This window comes from Scylla paramamosain, chromosome 2, assembly GCF_035594125.1.
Source record: "Scylla paramamosain isolate STU-SP2022 chromosome 2, ASM3559412v1, whole genome shotgun sequence".
Taxonomy (NCBI): domain Eukaryota; kingdom Metazoa; phylum Arthropoda; class Malacostraca; order Decapoda; family Portunidae; genus Scylla; species Scylla paramamosain.
The window spans coordinates 24,724,255-24,743,557 of record NC_087152.1 but is presented as its reverse complement, the minus strand read 5'-3'; the positions used below and the strand labels follow the sequence as shown (position 1 = coordinate 24,743,557).

The window sequence follows — 19,303 nt, the reverse complement described above, 5'->3', positions numbered from 1 at the left end:
ATCTTGTTGCAGTAACTTGATGTCATAATTTTTCTTTTAATTAGTTGATATTTTTTCGTATACATAGTAACTCTCTCTCTCTCTCTCTCTCTCTCTCTCTCTTAGTTTTGCAGTGTGTAGCAGGGCTGGGCACCACAAATGCACTCTAACTTCTGGAAACACAAACTCACAAGTGCAGATCCCGAATTTAAGTGTTTAGTACAAGCAGGAACACAAATTATAAATGTTGTTTAAATTTAATTCTTGACTACTTTGAGATGATGTTAATGTTACGATAGTCTTATTTATTTATTTGTTCTTTTTTATGTATTTATTTATTTTTATTTATTTATTTATTTATCTATTTATTTATTTATTTTATTTATTTATTTTATTTTTTTATTCATTATACTGTGTGGTGATGCTAATGTTAGGATAGTTTGTTTATTGATATTTATTTATTTATTTATTTATTTTTGTTTGTTTATTTATTTATTTATTTATTTTTATTTATTTATTTTTTTTCATTGGAATTGCAAATGATCTCGTTATTTGTCCTTTGAAATTCTGGGTAGGTAATTATGATAGATTTAGATTTTTATTATTTATTTACTTTATTTTATTTTGTTATTTTTTTAAGTTCCTGTAATAGTGAACACATCAACTTCATATTTGTGTACAGGCAAATCTTAAATAACGCTTGAAATATATTGAAGTTTTATTTATATTACTTGTTACCGCCAGCAGGCGATGAAGGTTGATTCAGACCCACACGATGACACGAATCATTTATTGTATCTGATTGAATCCGGTTGGATCCACTTGAATTTGGTCAAAACCTGAAGACATACATTAATGATCATAGACAATATTCTGTATGAATAATTTGTGTAATACAGGTATGATTCTGCACGTTACTTATAGGATAATGTATTCTTACACAGACAGTTGTTACACTTACGTGTTTGGGTCTTGAGGTAATCGTTAAGTAATGCGCACGCCCTTTCTGACAGGTGCTCTAGGTAGGTCTATCTACTTCTCTCTCTGCACCGATACACGCCCTCCCTGCATGAGTGTCCTCAGCAAAGTGTCCCTATCGTCCTCAGTTACTGCCTGGGTTCCTACCCTGTCCATCGTTATCCATTAGCGACAGCGATAAGGCCGGCCTCATCTTAGCATCATGTCATAACAAGCATCCTTCATCTCCTTACATCAACACTACCTCAACACCGACTGTACCAGAAATTTGCTGACTTAGGCCTCGTCTTGGTCCTTGCCCTGACTTCCAGGTCCTTTCCTTCCTCATTGACAAACTCGCTTGCACAACAACTTCTTTCACCTGCTTGGCGGTAACACTCCCCTTGTCGGGCTTCGCTTGAAATTCACATATTACGTAAACTCACTTAGTCCCAGCGTCACCCAACAGAGTTCGTAACCGTTGGCCCTTTTCTCAGGAGTGAATGAGTTAGAGTTGTGCACATGGTCTTTCTCCATAGCAGATAAGTCTCTTCACCTGATCAACTGACTAACAATTCAATGTGATCAATACCTGAACTAGACAACGGCACATGGTGGGAAAGCAATTACGTTAATGAGTGTAAAAACCCCGACATTTACGTTTGGGTTCAAGCTGCAGGGGAAAAACTCTGTAACGTAGTCATTCACACCACTGGCGAGGCATCATTATGTACAGTACCGACTGGCGATATCTGCAACCACACGGTGGTCACTGGGCATCGGTTAGGAAAGTTTGGACATGTTTCCAACTCCGTCAGTATGTTACATTTACGACAGGTTTCACCCTCATCTCTGGTCAAGAACGAGTTTCATACCCTCAGCATCACACCAGTTCTCAGTTCATGGAGGTTCTTTGTTCATTACCACCGTGTCAGTCCTCAGGCTGATGTGCATAACGACATAACTGTGACCACAGAGTTTTAAAGGTTAGCATTCAAAGATGTCAGGATCTCTAGTGGTCTTTCTTCTTACGATGTGCTCCCCCTGGTGAAGTTCCCGTGACTCGGTGTTCACATGCAAGCATTGAAGAATCCTTGTCCTCCCCCTGGTCTACTACGTCCAGTTCGGCTCCAAGAATTAAGAATCCATCTGGAGTGACCTTGCTTCCTCTCTTGTTCATGCAAGGTGTCTGATCCCAAGACACTCAAACCCCTCGCTTGAGCGTTGTTGCAGGCAACCAATGATAGCATCTCGCCTCTGTCCTCTGTAAGCACACAGCCATAAGCACATAAATCACTCCCTGGTAGTATTTAGCCTCTGCAAGCACACGAACTCACCCTCTGGTGGTGTCTAACCACCTCTGGTGGTGTCTTGATCCCTGCAAGTACACAAGCTCACTTCCTGATGAATTCTGGTCTCTATAAGCACACAATCTTGCTCCCTGATGGTGTCTGATCCCTGCAAGCACACACACAAGCTCGCTCCCTGATGGTGTCTGATGCCTGCAAGCACACAAGCTCACCCTGTGGTGGTGTCTAGCCTATGCATGCATACAAATGCACTCCCTGATGGAGCCTGATCCCTGCAAGCACACAAGCTCACTTCCTGATTGTATCTGCTCCCTGCAAGCACACGAGCTCAGTCGCTGAGGGTGTCTGCTCCCTACAAGCACACAAGCTCACTCTCTGGTGGTGTCTGGTCTTTGTAAGCACACCAGCTTACTCCTTGATAATGTTTGATCCCTGCAAGTACACAAACTCCGTTCCTATTGGTGTCTGGTGTCTGCCAGCACACAAGCTTTCTTCCTGATAGTGTCTGACCTCTGCAAGCATACAAACTCGTTCCCTGGTATAAGCGTACAAACTCAGTCCCTGGTGATAGCCTCAGCCAGCAAACAGCCTCAGTCCCTGGTGGTAGCCTCAGCAAGCAAACAACCTTAGTCCCTGGTGGTAGCCTCAGTAAGCATACAACCTCTGTCCTTGGTGGTAGCCTCTGCAAGCAAACAAACTCAGTCTCTGGTGTTAGCCTCTGTAAGTATACAAACTCAGTTCTGGTTGCCTCAGCAAGCAAACAAACTCAGTCTTTGGTGGTTGCCTCTGCAAGCAAACAAGCTGTCTCTGGTGGTTGCCTCTGTAAGCAAATAAACTCAGTAACTCAGTTTCTGGTGGTTGCTTCAGTAAGTATACAACCTCTGTCCTTGGTAGTAGCCTCTGCAAGCAAACTGTCTCTGGTGGTAGCCTCTGTAAGTATATAAACTCAGTTCTGGTTGCCTCTGCAAGCAAACAAACTCAGTCCCTGGTTGCCTCTGTAAGCAAACACAGTCCCTGGTGGTTGCCTCTGCAAGCAAATGACCTCAGTCCCTGGTGCTTGCCTCTGCAAGCGAACAAACTCAGTCTTTGGTGCTTCCTCTGCAAGCAAACAAACCCAGTCCCTGGTGCTCGCCTCTACAAGCAAACAACCTCAGTCCCTGGTGCTTGCCTCTGCAAGCAAACAAACTCAGTCTCTGGTGGTTGTTTCAGCAACACTCAGTCCTTGAACTTTTTTTTTTTTTTTTTTTTTTTTTTTTCAATAATTCGCTCGTGTCCCCGTCAGGGTCATAACAGGTCCTCTTTACACAATAATTCGCTCCTGCCCCCTGTCTGGGTCCAAAGCAGGTCCTCTTCATGCAATAATTCGCTCCTGCCCGCGTCTGGGTCCAAACCAGGTCCTCTTCACGCAATAATTCGCTCCTGCCCCCACATCTGAGTCCAAAGCAGGTCCTCTCCCTCTGGTATTGGAGGGAGTGAGAAGCCCGTCAGTGGCTCTGTGGGTCACCGTGAGCTACAGTCAACACCCAAACGAACACACACTTTACCTCAACCTTGGAGGGCCGGGCTTGCCTCCCGCCGCTCCATGAGCCACCGCTAACACTCGAGCGAACACACCCTTCCTCCCCAGGTCCTTGGAGGAGCAGGTTGGCCATCCGCCACTCCGTGCGTCACCGCCAACACACGAACAAACACACACTCCCCACCCAGTCCTTGGAGGAGCAGGGAGGCCGTCCGCTGCTCCGTGCGTCGCCGCCAACGCACAAATGAACACACTCCCTACCCAGTCCTCGGAGTAGTAGGGAGGACGTCCGCTGCTCCATGGCTACCGCTAACGCACGAACGAACACACACTCCTTACCCATTCCTCCAAGGAGTAGGGTGACTGCCCGTCGTTCCGTGCGCCACTGCCAACACACGAAGGAACACACTCTCTACCCCAGCTTTCCCACGGGCAGGCTTGCTGCCTGCCGCTCCGTGCGTCACCACAAACACGAATGAACACGCACACTACCCAGTCCTGGTTGGGGACCTTTCATCTCTTCTTGTGATGTCTGCTGCCAGGGGTGACGTCCACTCCGTGTGTCCGGCGTTGATGCTGCTTCCAGGGTGCCTTCTCAGGTCACACAGCACTGTCTACCTCAAGCGTGCGTCAAAGTACGTTTTGACTTCCGCCAGCAGGCGGCGAATGTTGATTCAGACCCACACGATGACACGAATCATTTATTGTATCTGATTGAATCCAGTTGGATCCACTTGAATTTGGTCAAAACCTGAAGACATACATTAATGATCATAGACAATATTCTGTATGAATAATTTGTGTAATACAGGTATGATTCTGCACGTTACTTATAGGATAATGTATTCTTACACAGACAGTTGTTACACTTACGTGTTTGGGTCTTGAGGTAATCGTTAAGTAATGCGCACGCCCTTTCTGACAGGTGCTCTAGGTAGGTCTATCTACTTCTCTCTCTGCACCGATACACGCCCTCCCTGCATGAGTGTCCTCAGCAAAGTGTCCCTATCGTCCTCAGTTACTGCCTGGGTTCCTACCCTGTCCATCGTTATCCATTAGCGACAGCGATAAGGCCGGCCTCATCTTAGCCTCATGTCATAACAAGCATCCTTCATCTCCTTACATCAACACTACCTCAACACCGACCGTACAAGAAATTCGCTGACTTAGGCCTTGTCTTTGTCCTTGCCCTCACCTCCAGCTCCTTTCCGTCCTCATTGACAAACTCGCTTGCACAACAACTTTCACCCGCTTGGCGGTAACATTACTAGGAAAAAAAAAATTAAACATCAGCACACGAATTTAATGAAAGTGTTTTACATTACAAATAAACAAGAAAGAGTTTGATATATTTATTTAAGACCACAAATACAGACTCTTAAAAACACTTTTTTATTCCTTATTTTTTATTTATTTATTTATTTATTTATTTGTTTATTTTCTGGGAGAGGATTAGCAAGCCTTTTTTTTTTCTCACACGCACACTATTCTATCTATCTACCTATCTACATATCCTTACAAACACACGAACACACACACACACACACACACACACACACACACACACACACACACACACTATCTATCTATCTATCTCACTCTATCTATCTATCTATGTATATACCAAAGCACCACAACACACACACACACACACACACACACACACACACACACACACACACACTATCTGGTGCGAGCCATCAATCAGTAGTCCCTTCTAGATTAGACTTACCTTTAGGATTAATGTTAAGTATTTCCCCACCCCCTCTGTACATTTTCAGTTTGTTAACTGCCTAAATAATAAACCGTTTATTATTATTATTATTATTATTATTACTATCTATCTATCTATCTATCTATCTATGTATCTATCTGTCTATCAATCTATCTGTCTATCTATGTATATAACAAAGCACCACAACACACACACACACTATCTATCTATCTATCTATCTATCTATCTGTCTATCTATGTATATACCAAAGCACTACAACACACACACACACACACACACACACACACTGTCTATCTATCTATCTATATAACAAAGCACCACAACACACACACACACACACACACACACACACACACACACACACACATTATCTATCTATTTATCTATCTATCTATCTGTCTATCTGTCTATCTATATATATACCAAAGCACCAAAACAGTACAGTTTGTAGATTCTTCCTGCTGAAATATTTGTTAAAGGGTAAAGGAGATGTAAAGATATTTGCTGCATCTAAAATTATATGTATAGGTGTTGAGGTAAGAAGTGAATGTGAAGTGCACAATTTGTGTGTGATGTGTGTGGCATTTTTGAGTGGCTGTGAAAAAAATGTGTACTCCTATTTTCTGTTCACTGTGCACATGCTAAAATGAAAAAAAATGCATGAGAATTGTTTAAGAAAATATGTGCAGTCTAGTTTATATAGTCATAATACATAGATGGAATGAAGTAGTGTAGTTAAGTTCTGATGATATGATACAAGAACAATCTATTGCAATAACAACAAACAAAGAATTCTTAGAAATCCTTCGAGGCCTCGTTTAACTAATTTTTATTAACTTGCTGTAAAAATTAAGTAATAAGTCTGATGGAAAACTATGAAATTGTAGAATTATTATAGTAACAATAATGATAACTAGTAAGTGTTATGGTGAATTACTTGAACTACAAATAACTTAACAATCTCACCAATAACAAAAAGTATTTAAAAGACAAACACAGACACATGAAAAAACATCAGTCTTGCATAGATAGACAGATAGATAGGGAGATAGACAGATAGATATACAGACAGACAGATAGGTAGATAGATAGATAGATAGACAGACAGATAGATAGATAAATAGATAGATAGGTTAGCTAGTGTAGAAATGAGTAGACATATTGACACAGACAGACAAAACAGGTTGGTAAGTACAGTGCGATAGATAGATAGATGGAAAAAAAGAAAGACAAATAAATATATAATATAAACAAACAGGTGAATAAATAGAAAGCCAGATTACAAACATAGATACATATATAGATAAACAAAATAATTAGACAGTAAGAGGAGATTTGAACACACACACACACACACACACACACACACACACACACACACACACACACACACACACACACACACACATGTAAACCAGACATAAGATAAATAAGTAAAATTAATAATAATAATAATAACTAATCTTCTTTCTCTCCCCACTTCTTACCTACACCCACTACTGTCCCCTACTCACCAACACAACACTTCTACACCATTTTCCTACATGTGAACATCCCCACTACAAGCACACATCCTTTCCTACATCAAACATGCTCTCTACCACACCCATAACATCATTTCCCAACAATCTATCATCCTTTTCTACATACAAAACACTCTTACCAAATTCTTTGAATACTTAACTTCCAAAGTGGAGCACATTGTGACTCTCTTCCCTTTTGCAAAGATCTCCATTCTTGGAGACTTCAGTGTTCACCACCAGCTTTGGCTTTCCTCTCCCTTCACTGACCATCCTGGTGAACTAGCCTTCAACTTTGCTATCCTCCATGACCTAGAGCAATTGGTGCAACACCCTACTTGTATTCCTGACTCTTGGAGATACACCCAACATTCTTGACTTTTTCCTGACCTCTAATCCTGCTTATGCTGTCACTCTTTCTTCTCTGTTGGGCTCCTCCAACCACAATCTCATATCTGTATCTTGTCCTATCACTCCCGTTCCTCCTCAGGATCCCCCTAAGCGAAGGTGCCTCTGGCGTTTTGCCTCTGCTAGTTGAGGGGGCCTGAGGAGGTATTTTGCTGATTTTCCTTGGAATGACTACTGCTTCCGTGTCAGAGACCCGTCTTTGTATACTGAGTGCATAACAAAGGTGATAGTGTTTGGCATGGAGGCATACATTCCTCACTCTTTTTCTCAACCTAAACCTTCCAAACCCCGTTCTTGTGCTATATATGATAGAGAGATAACCCACAAAAGGTACTTAAGCCGTCCATCACCAGAATCTCGTGCACTTTATATTTCTGCCTGGGACCATGCTAAGTCTGTTCTCCAACTAGCCAAAAAATCCTTCATTAACAGAAAGTGTCAAAATCTTTTAAGATCTAACTCCCCTTGTGACTTCTGGCATCTAGCCCAAAATATCTCCAATAACTTTGCTTCTTCTTTTTTTCCCTCCTCTATTTCAACCAGATGGCACCACTGCTGTCACATCTATTTCTAAAGCTGAACTCTTTGCCCAAACCTTTGCTAAAAACTCTACCTTGGACGATTCTGGGCTTGTTCCTCCCTCTCCTCCACCCTCTTGACTACTTCATGCTACCTATTAAAATTCTTCATAATAATGTTTTCCATGCCCTCGCTGGCCTACCTTGGACGATTCTGGGCTTGTTCCTCCCTCTCCTCCACCCTCTTGACTACTTCATGCTACCTATTAAAATTCTTCATAATGATGTTTTCCATGCCCTCGCTGGCCTAAACCATTGGAAGGCTTATGGACCTGATGGGGTCCCTCCTATTGTTCTCCGAAACTGTGCTTCCGTGCTTGCACCTTGCCTAGTCAATCTCTTTCAGCTCTGTCAGTCAACATCTACCTTTCCTTCTTGCTGGAAGTTTGCCTACATTCAACTTGTTCCTGAAAAGGGTGACTGTTCTAATCCCTCAAACTACCATCCTATTGCTTTAATTTCCTGCTTATCTAAGTTTTTGAATCTATCCTCAACAGGAAGATTCTTAAACATGTCACTTCACAGCCTTCTATCTGATCGCCAGTATGGGTTCCATCAAGGCCGCTCTACTGGTGATCTTCTGGCTTTCCTTACCGAGTCTTGGCCATCCTCTTTTAGAGATTTTGGTGAAACTTTTGCTGTTGCCTTGGACATATCAAAAGCTTTTGATAGAGTCTTGCACAAAGCTTTGATTTCCAAACTACCCTCCTACGACTTCTACCTTTTCTCTGTAATTTCATCTCAAGTTTCTTTTCTGACCATTCTGTTGCTGCTGTGGTAGACAGTCACTGTTCTCTTAAATCTATTAACAGTGGTGTTCCTCAGTGTTTTGTCCTGTCATCCACTCTCTTCTTATTAATCATCAATGACCTTCTAAACCAAACTTCTTGTCCTATCCACTCCTACGCTGGTGAAACCACCCTGCACAACCTTCCAGACAACTATCCCCTCTTCTTCAGTGACACTCAACTGCCCCCCTCTTCTACACTGAACATCCTCAGTCTGTCCTTTACTTTTACACACCCATTTCTTATCTAAACATAAATGTAATTAGCTTATGAATTACCTAGTTATTTTTTGATTAGTTACTGTGAGAAAATTACTTATACCACCTTTATTAGTTTGTTTTATTCATTTAAATGTTTCTATTAAGTCCCCACACACACACACACACACACACACACACACACACACACACACACACACACACACACACACCGATCCCTTATCTGAACACAAATGAATTTAGCTTATCAATTACCTAGTTATTTTCTGATTACTTACCATGAGGAAATTACTTACATCACCCTCATTTATTTTGTTCATTTAAATACTTCTATCAACTTTCCACGTGCACACTCACCCATTCCTCATCTAAACACAAATGTAATTAGCTTATGAATTACCTAGAGTTATTTTCTGATTACTTACTGTGAGAAAATTACTTATATTAACTTTATTAGTTTGTTTTATCTATTTAAATACTTCTATCATGCCCCCATACACACACACACACACACACACACACACATTTCTCATCTAAACACAAAAATAACTTATGAATTACCTAGTTATTTTCTGATTACTTACCATGAGAAAATTACATATATGATCTTCATTAGTTTGTTTTATGTATTTAAATACTTATATCAAGTCCCCATATACATGCACACCCATTTCTTATCTAAACACAAATGTATTTATCTTATGAATTACCTAGTTATTTCCAGATTCAATACCATGAGAAAATTACTTGTATCCTCAACACAACCTTCCAGACAACTGGAAGGTTGTCTTCTTCAGTGATACTCAACTGTCCCCCTCTTCTGCACTGAACATCCTCGGTCAGTCCTTTACTTATAATCTGAACTAGAAACTTCACATCTCATCTCTAGCCAAAACAGCTTCTAAGAAGTTAGGTGTTCTGGGACATCTCTGCCAGTTTTTCTCACCCTCTCTCCCCCTACCCAGCTGTTAACTCTACAAGGGCCTTATCCATCCATGTATGGAGTATGCTTCACATGTCTGGGGGAGGGGGTTCCACTCATACCACTCTTCTAGACAGGGTGGAATCAAAAGCTTTTCGTCTCATCAACTCCTCTCCTCTGACTGACTGTCTTCAGCCTCTCTCTCATCACCACAGTGTTGCATCTCTAGCTGTCTTCTTCCACTATTTTCATGCTAACTGCTCTTCTGATCTTGCTAACTGAATGCCCCCCCTCCTCCCCTATTCTGTCCACCTCTCTATTGCAAGAGTTAACCAGTATTCTCAATCGTTCATCCCTTTCTCTGATAAACTCTGGAACTCCTTGCCTGCTTCAGTATTTCCACCTTCCTATGACTTGAATTCCTTCAAGAGGGTTTCGAGAAACTTATCCTTCAGTTTTTGACCACTGCTTTGGACCCTTTTCTGGGACTGGCATCTCATTGGGCTTTTTTTATTTATTGGATTTTTGTTGCCCTTGGCCAATGTCCCTTCTACATAAAAAAAATACTGTTTTGATCATGTATAGGTTCTGTAGCTACAGAAGGTTATCCAGAGTGTATCACTAAGAACTATTTGCTTGCAGGATTTATGCAGGAGAGTGAAAGACTGCCTGCTGCTGCCTTGATGCAAGAAAGCTTAGGCCACCCCACCTCACCCATGTCTTGACAGTTAATTCATGCTGCAGCCCTGCCCACCAGTCCCTTGAAGCCTGGGGAGTCAGGAGGGACCAGCAGATGATCAGTGTAGGAGTGGAGAGCAATGGACTGGCAGGAGTTGAAGCCGTGCTGAAGGAGATGGAGTGGATGGTGAAACCTGGTGCCGGTCAACCCAACAGAGTCTCGGCAGAATTGGGTCTTCATTCGTCATGGATGGAGTGGAGGACAAACCCTGGTGCCAGTCAACTGTCCTCAAGTGAAGTGTTATGACTGAATTGGGCCATCATAGAGTGAAAATGATGCAGCTCTGTTCAGCTCTGTCAACACTGTGTCTTCAAAGTGCAAGTGGAGTCCTGATAGAAGTGGAGAAGTGGGTGGCCTTTGCTGAATGTTGCAGAACCTGAGCTACACATCAGCCCAACACTTGTGGGCGGTGGTCTAGTGGTGTTGCTGTCCTGAGGCTGGGAAACTCTCAATTCCAGCATCCAGCAACCTTTTTTCTGCATGGAAAGGCATGTGCAAACTTCAGAAACTGCTTGTCATGTTGAAAGAATAAAAATTTTGTTGTAATCTGCCTTAAGCTCAAAAAAAGAGTTGATGTGGTTGGTTTCAATTTCCCCCAGCAGTGAAGGAAGGACCTGGTCAGAGTCTAAGCTGTGATTTGCACATAGAGGCCACATCTCTCCCTTCAGTCAGGGAGGGTCAGAATTCTATAGACACCCTGACCCGGGACCTCTATGTGGAAATTGCATCTTAAACTTGGTCTATATATAGACTTACGTCATAGGTCATCGTTCCTTCACTGCTGACCAACCACATCAACTCGTCTTTTTTTTTTCCATTTTTTTTCCCCAAGGACAATGACCAACCACATCAACTCTATTTTTTTTTTCTTTACTCACTTCAAGATACAGAAGACAGAAGGTTATATGAAAACTATTATATACAAGGCAGCAGTTGATGACTGATGGCTGTTAGGTGAGGCTGGGATGAGAGGGTGTTGCAGGTGATGTTCCCAGGTGAGGTGGAGAGTGGTGTCACCTTGGCACACACTGAACATAATGTATCTTCCATCAGAAAAGAATATAAATAAATAGAGGTAGAAGAAACAAAAAAGAACAAGAAAAGCTGAAAAAAACATTTCTAACAGAATAACAGAAAAAAGCAGGATAGAAGATATAGGAAAAAAAAAAAAAAATACAGAAATAAAAAAAAAATAACCTCTCTCTCTCTCTCTCCCCCACACAACATTCCTTCTCTGGGCTCCTGTACTGCTCCTTACAGCCACTCTCTTCCTGCAGAATGAGCGGTGTCCTTCAGTGGCCTCATGGCCCAGTCCTGCAGGATGTACTGCTCTAGAGTCTGTCACTGCCACCCACTGCCAATGAGTGTCCTTCACCAGCCCGGACAGGTCCAGATTTTCAATGACATGCTGTTGGGAAACACTTGCTGAGATCACTTAATGAGATCAGGGACAGAGAGAGAGAGAGAGAGAGTTTCCCTAATCCTTTAATTTGATCACTATCATCCTCTATTTTTCTTCACCTCTTTTGTTTATCTTACATTTTGACTTCTAATGAAGCATAAGTCTGTATTTTACTTGTATTAAATTGCCTGCCATTAATATACCTGTACATTTATCCACTTGTGTGTGTGTGTGTGTGTGTGTGTGTGTGTGTGTGTGTAGTGATAGAAGGGGAAAAAAAAAAAAAAATTCACACTTCACTTTAGCATGTTTGTATAATGAACTTGGTTGAAAAAAGAAAGAGCAGGGAAGAGGAAAGTGAAGGAGGTAGAGGAAGAGATACAGTACAAAGCAAGGGAAAAATTATCACTTTGCTTTCCACCTGTAAGTTCCACACTCCCTCAAGAATGTAGGGCTGTTGGATTTTCACTTCACTACAGGATAAGGCCTCCCCTATTCACTGACAAGGATCAAGCCAAATACCATACCACACTGGCTCAAAGTGTCTTGTTAGGACTGAAAGCAGGGCTTCTGACTTTCAAAATAACCGAGTTTTAAATCCTGTACATATTCCCAAGTCGAAATAGTCTTTATCTGGCTCAGAATTCAAACTTGGGTCATCTCATCAGTAAGCCAAGAGTAATTATTCCTTCACCACTTCACCCCTTAGCTATATGTATATAGAATGTAATCTAAATGAGAGAGAGAGAGAGAGAAACTTGTTCTAGCTTACCATGAAAGTTGTTGCCATGATTATTTGAGTACTGATGTGCAACATAGTGGTGCCTCCCTTGGTGATGGGGTCCACCACGGCCCCGGCCCCATGGGTGATGGTGGTGGAAAGGTGGGCCATCTTTCCCTCCGTCTCTGCCCTCAGGTTGCTGTACACAGGTAATCATTGACATCATCTTGGACTCATTTCTTCATTTGCACAAGATATTCATAAGGCTATCAGTATTTATATAGGAGTGGTCAACATGTGTGTTAGCAGGCTAGCATATCATGTTTATTAATGAAATATATACTGATGGACCAAATTATCAATTTAAAAATCCTTTATCTTGCTTATTCTTTTTAAAAAGTGGTCATAACAGGTCTTCACTTGCTCCTGACTAAGTACTTTATCATTATGGAACATCTCAGTTCCTGAACTCCTTCCTGCCTCTTCTGAGGTGGGCAAGACCATGTGAAGTCCCAGGAGTAAAGTCAACAGGATAAATTCTTGCAATTCAAATTAGGTAACTGATTTTGTATGTCTATATAGAGTACAAGATAAATAATACTTTATCACATACTGTTTAATAAAACCGAATATAGTTAATGAGAGAGAGAGAAAGGTGACTGGAATAGAGAATAAATTGACAAGAGCATGTAAGAAGTCTTCTACTCTGCCCATGCCCTCAAGAAAGTTTGAGGAAATAACTTTAAACACAAAAATTTGCAGTTTTTTTCAAGAATTATCTTCCTTTTATTGTGATGGAATTATCAGTATATCAGTGTTAGAGAAACATGCAAATTCTTAATATAGAGCAGGGGTTGTTAATCTCACACCAAAAACCATGTAAGAAAATCATTAAAAGATATCATCATCACACATTATGTTTCTATAATCTTGCTTTTCAAAATTTTTCCTAATTACGAGCTGGCAAGATAATGTTTATAAACCATTATCTTATTTCTTTTAATAGACTACTATCCAAATCTGACTGATGGTTTTGTTCTTTTATTATTACCAATATTTTTGCTTCCTACTCATTAAAATACAATACTAACTCCTGTCAAACTTCCTTTCTTTAGATAAATCTCACTCACTACTTCCCCCCCTTAACAAAAAATAAATAAAAATCCATATATAATTTTTTCCGCATTATAAAAATTTGTAAGAGCTGCAATGCAGTGCACAAAAAAAAGGAGCCAAATTTTCTCTCCTTTCTCTTTCAATATAATAAAAAAAGCAAGACATGGGACAGTAGTGGAATCTTTTAAGTGTTAAATTCTACCTTGGTGTTAATTCACAGTGCCTAATGAAGTGGAGAAGCAAAATAAAACAATTAACCACTTACCACCATCACCACATCTCTATTTTCTGCTCAAAACAAAGATATAGAGGTGGAGATAAGAAATAAAAATTCATAAGAGAGACACCATCACTCAGAGAAAAATAATGACCCAAATAAAGCAGGTGGCACACACTGATGAAGTTTTGAAGCAACAACCCCATACCTTGACACACTATTCCAACACTCAAACGCTGTTAATCCAACTCACAAAAGGGAGCGGCAGCTCTCACAGCAAAGGAGGATAACCTTTCGCTGCAGAAGGTGGGCAGAGCACCAACTGGGGAGGCATATCACCCACTTACCCCTGTCCCCAGCCCCCAACAGCCACCATCTGCTGATACCCATCTGTTCCTGCATATATTCCAGGAAGTAACATTAGAAATATTCAACTCTTATCTCATCTATGAGCAAGCAGTGATGTTGATTCTTCACTGTATAACAAGGTACAGAGAACAAAAGTTTGACATAACTTAGTTTAGATATAATAATCCATAAAAGTGTAACATAGTGAACTGCATCGAATAAAAAAGTGGCAATATAAGGTAATCAAAATATTATCGGTGCCTCATGCTGCAGGCTTACCGTGGCTTTACATCATGTGTCTGGCACTCACTCTGACAGATATTTTTCTTTTGTTCATGGGTATAATTAATTTATTTGTATTCAGTACATCAGTTTCATGATGTTGAAAGCAAAATATGAGAATGAATCCACAGATATGGCAACTTTTGGATATTGTGATATGCTCTTCCTCATCTATGATTAGTCATTACACAAAAATAAAGGTTTAATGTAATTATACACTTCAAAAACAATTATCCTTTCAACTTACACAGCCTTCAAAAAGTTAGTAGAAGAGTAAGTGATATCATATATATCTGAAATAAAAAAAAGCTGTCAGGTGAAAATATACTACTGAAGTTGAAAATGATCAACACAACGTATCTAACCTGGCATCAAGGGTGTCTGCTTGCCCTCCTCTACTGTAGCAGGGGAAGGCATCACAGGAATGCTACAGACCCAGTGAGGGTTGTAGCTGTAGTCCCCAAACCCTCCATACATCATGGGTATGTGGTACACCTGACAATACATTTACAATTATTTAGTTCAACAGAAACGAAGATCAAACCTATATACTTTTGGTGAGATTGAATAAAAAGATAAATACATATATGGCAACTGGATGCAGTTCCCTTCAAATTACTTATGTAAAAATAATATAAAATATATAGAGGTGTAATCTTTTGTCATCCCCTCCTTAATGTGGTGTTTGTGATTTTTTTTTTTGACAGGATAGAAAAATAAATAAGTAAATAAATATCTTCATGAAATTTATTTACCATATAAGGGGGCACTCCTGGGTTCATCTTCATTGCTTCTGAATCTAGACCTGAAAATAAAGAGATGTGTTGATCAATTTCCAAGCATAAATATTTACATCATGAAATCATAAGCAATTCCTGATTTGCAAGGATCTACATCAGTAACTTCTTGCACTGATAGCGGATATGTTCTACTGCTCCCAAATTTGGTGACACACACAATAAATTATTTCCATCATCTATAACAGGCATATGGATGTGACCCACAACATATCCTTTGTAACACATGATAAATAACAATGGTAGTGGTGCCAGATGAAGAGAGAGAGAGAGAGAGAGAGAGAGAGAGAGAGAGAGAGAGAGAGAGAGAGAGAGAGAGAGAGAGAGAGAGAGAGAGAGAGAGAGAGAGAGAGAGAGAGAGAGAGAATTTCATAATCGACAGTCAGCAGCAGGCAGCTCTAATAGTTGCAAGTGTAAAATTAAAAGATCCTCTACATAACACGGTGATCTGCAGTAAAGTCCTCACCAGGCTGTAAGCATCCACAGTTACAAGCTGTGGTCATCTGCTCAATGGAGTGTGTACAGTTATAATCATCAAAAACAATTAATTATAATAAACACTGCCAAAAACTGGACTTGGTTCTTACTAATCACAACTTGGTAAAATTTTATTTGAACTTTGCTTTGATCAAAAGATTACCATAATCTGAATTAAATCAGTCTGAATTAAATTACTATTTAAGGTATTGTCAATCTATCATTCTACATCAGCCTGAAATTCTTGTTTCGTTGTGGGATAAAATACATCCTTTTAACTGCCTTTTATGATGTGCAGAACTTATGGCTACAGTGTTCATGGCCAGGCCACAGATAGTGGAATCACTTATCTTGAACATTAGGATCCCATGCCTCTGGCCTGGCTGGCACGGTGGTGGCAGTGGAGATGGAGATAGCAGGTGGTGGTGGCAATGGCTGTGGTGGAGTGTTGTACTCAGATGGGATGCAACTTTCATCAGCAGGGGAACTGGACTGTAAACCCGAGACTCACTCAAATTAACCTATGCAATAACACTGATATTATATGACAATTATAGTTTTAGAACATAATAAGCATAGTGAGAATTTAGCTAGTCAAGATTGATGCATTTATGTTATCCTTATGCCAGTTCTTAAGAACTCCCCACAAGCAGATGACCATGATAAAGTTGTACTCAAGAGCACCAAACTTTCTCATAAGGCAGCTCAGTAATATATTGGGATAACTGTGATAGCAGCAAACCACAGTGAAAGGGATTCACAGTGCTTATATTAGCAATAACAGGTTCGTATCAGTTAATCAGGCTGTGACACCTCAATGTCCTACAACCAAAACCACCAGCTTTCACACCATACCACAGCTACTACCAGTGGCGGCTCGTGACTGTTACTGATGGGGGGGGCTGTCTCACATTCAGACAAATAAAATCTTAAATGCTTTTATTGTTATTGTCTAACATACCATTGATTGATAGATTATAAAGATAAACAGATAATTATTTAATTCTTTAGGTCTTATTCTAACAGTAAATGCTTGACTTCCTTAGTGCTAGCTTAGGCTATTTGAAAAGGAAGTCCATTCTCCTGTTTCTGTTTTGTCCAAACAGATCAATAACTTTTTCATTTAAACCTGGCATATTATTCATAGAAATCTTCTCTATTGAAATCATGGCAAGTGCATTTAGCCTCTCCATCCCTGACAAACTGAAAAACACGATCGAAAATAAGACCAACGCAAGAACACTCACCTAGCCACAACAACCGAGACAAGACTGCGCTGGATGCAGTCCACACTCGCCATTATGCCTGGGAAGTCTCTCCCCATTTCTCCCCGCTTTGGTATCATTAAATAGTAAATAATTTCCGTACTTCCTCACTGTTTTGCAGTATTTTTTTTTCCATATAAACATATGAAAACTGGTGTTTTCATGTGAATGATAGTCAAACATAAATAAACATTATTTTCGTGAATCCTAGAAATCCACTGGGGGGGCTGCAGTCTCGCAATCCCTATTGACGAGTCGCCACTGGCTACTACCTACATCCAGGTCCACCATGACCCGAGCTGAGGCTTCTCTTCTGCCCACAAGCCCCGGAAGTGCCCACACTTACTAAGAATTCATCAAGTGGGAATATTCTGAGGATATACAAATCTGCAAGACATCCTGACAAGACTCTCACCACCCAGGCAGCTCTGACTTCCCCGCAATTGCACTCATCCACAGTTGAGATAAGCTTATTGCCAGTCACCACTCATCGGAGAGAAGGGATGAGTGCGTGATGCTTTGTGGCAATCGAAGAGAGAGAGAGAGAGAGAGAGAGAGAGATTGGGGAGGGGTGGTGGCAGCAAGCAACACGGAGCAACGGAGGTGTTAAAAAGCATGCAATTTACCGATAAGCATTATACAACATTATTGCGGTGATTAAAAGTACTCCTGTAAAATGCTACGTGGCATCATCTCTCAGCTGTTTTCAAGGTCGCTCGGGCTCGCTCCCCCCCCTTCCTCCCTCCTCCCTCTCTTTGATGATGCCACGTAGCATTTTACAGGAGTACTTTTAATCACCTCAATAACTGTGTATTCGCGTCCAACCAACGCCTACAGACTCCTGACCTGACCAGCCAAACCTAACCACAGCTAAAGAACAATTAGACCGCGAATAAGTGAACAATCTTCCTCATTCCGAGGTGATATTTTCTCCCTCTTTCAGTAAATGTAAATCACCGCTATTTCCGAACACAGCTCCTGCGGATGAAATAGAATAATTAACGTGTTACCATAGGGTGAACAGGTCGTCCCAAGGAAATGCCATAAGGTACTACGCTAAACACACGTGAGAAATTGATGAAGGTTGATGACGCCATTCACCTTTCCACTGCCTTGGCTTCCTGAGTTTAATAGAATGTTGTAGCGTAAGTCCATGCTCTAATTTCGAAAGACAATGGCAGCAAAATAAGTAGCCGTTGCTCTTATTAGTGTCTTTATATTTTTGCTCAGTTAAGAACCTCTGAGTTAATAAATGTCACTAAATGTTGAAGCTTAAGTTCAATGTGTAATTTTGAACAGAGAAGGTATGTATGCATGTACGTAAATTTGTAGGGGTGGTGATGATGCGTTGCTACAAGTTCATGTTTTTTCCGACAATAAATTTGGTATCGCGTGTGTCAGAATTCACACAAATTATTGCTTCACAAGGTCTGAAGGGGCGCGGAGCTCGTGAAATATGGTGATGAAAACTGCAACACATCACAGCTGACGCACGCACGCGGAACAGTTATTGAATGCGGCGGAATGAGGGAAGCGGAGTTATGAGGCCTCGGAACAAAAAGCAATACGAGTACAAGCATGGACAAAAGTCGAGTAACATTCTCTATTGACTTTCACTGCATCGAACATTTTGACATTTTCTCAGTCTTTAAGTCCTCTGACCCACCGACACACTATCTGTTCTCTATTCTGTAAGGAGGCTGTCAGCAGACCACACTTCATATTGAGCAAAAGTTAAACACAATGAAAATGAATGCAAAATGGTACACTTTTGACCACGCCTGTACTTAGTAGAGGGTCTGTGTCAAGGAGACTTGAATGTTCACCACCAGCTTTGGCTTTCCTCTCCCTTCACTGACCATCCTGGTGAACTAGCCTACAACTTTGCTATCCTCCACGACCTAGAGCAATTGGTGCAACACCCTACTCGTATTCCTGACCGTCTTGGAGATACGCCCAACATTCTTGACCTTTTCCTGACCTCTAATCCTTCTGCTTATGCTG

General features: G+C 40.9%; 2 protein-coding genes across 13 annotated transcripts in view; one reads left to right on the top strand and one right to left on the bottom strand.

Annotated features, from left to right (window-relative positions):
• The window catches only part of LOC135111972 (lymphocyte-specific helicase-like), a 51,196-nt gene extending 38,922 nt beyond the window's left edge, over positions 1–12,274 (top strand). For 8 of the 11 annotated variants that reach the window (XM_064025735.1, XM_064025721.1, XM_064025714.1 and 5 more), the window contains one exon: positions 10,578–12,274. Coding sequence is in view for 1 of the 11 variants with exons in the window: in XM_064025753.1 (XP_063881823.1) it covers positions 10,680–10,920 (241 nt within the window). In the remaining 10 variants the exon portion in view is untranslated. The remainder of the gene's footprint in view (positions 1–10,577) is intronic. The other 3 variants (XM_064025705.1, XM_064025753.1, XM_064025695.1) reach the window with 2 other exon arrangements.
• Positions 11,528–19,303, bottom strand: part of LOC135111959 (uncharacterized) — a 70,424-nt gene continuing 62,648 nt past the window's right edge. Inside the window, exons 4-9 of one of the 2 annotated variants that reach the window (XM_064025642.1) lie at positions 15,516–16,526; positions 15,126–15,255; positions 14,478–14,526; positions 12,849–12,996; positions 11,872–12,082; positions 11,528–11,702 (exon numbers count right to left, since the gene is read on the bottom strand). In XM_064025642.1, the coding sequence (XP_063881712.1) occupies positions 11,590–11,702; positions 11,872–12,082; positions 12,849–12,996; positions 14,478–14,526; positions 15,126–15,255; positions 15,516–15,548 (684 nt within the window). In that variant the 5' untranslated portion in view covers positions 15,549–16,526 and the 3' untranslated portion in view covers positions 11,528–11,589. The remainder of the gene's footprint in view (positions 11,703–11,871; positions 12,083–12,848; positions 12,997–14,477; positions 14,527–15,125; positions 15,256–15,515; positions 16,527–19,303) is intronic. The other variant, XM_064025648.1, reaches the window with a different exon arrangement.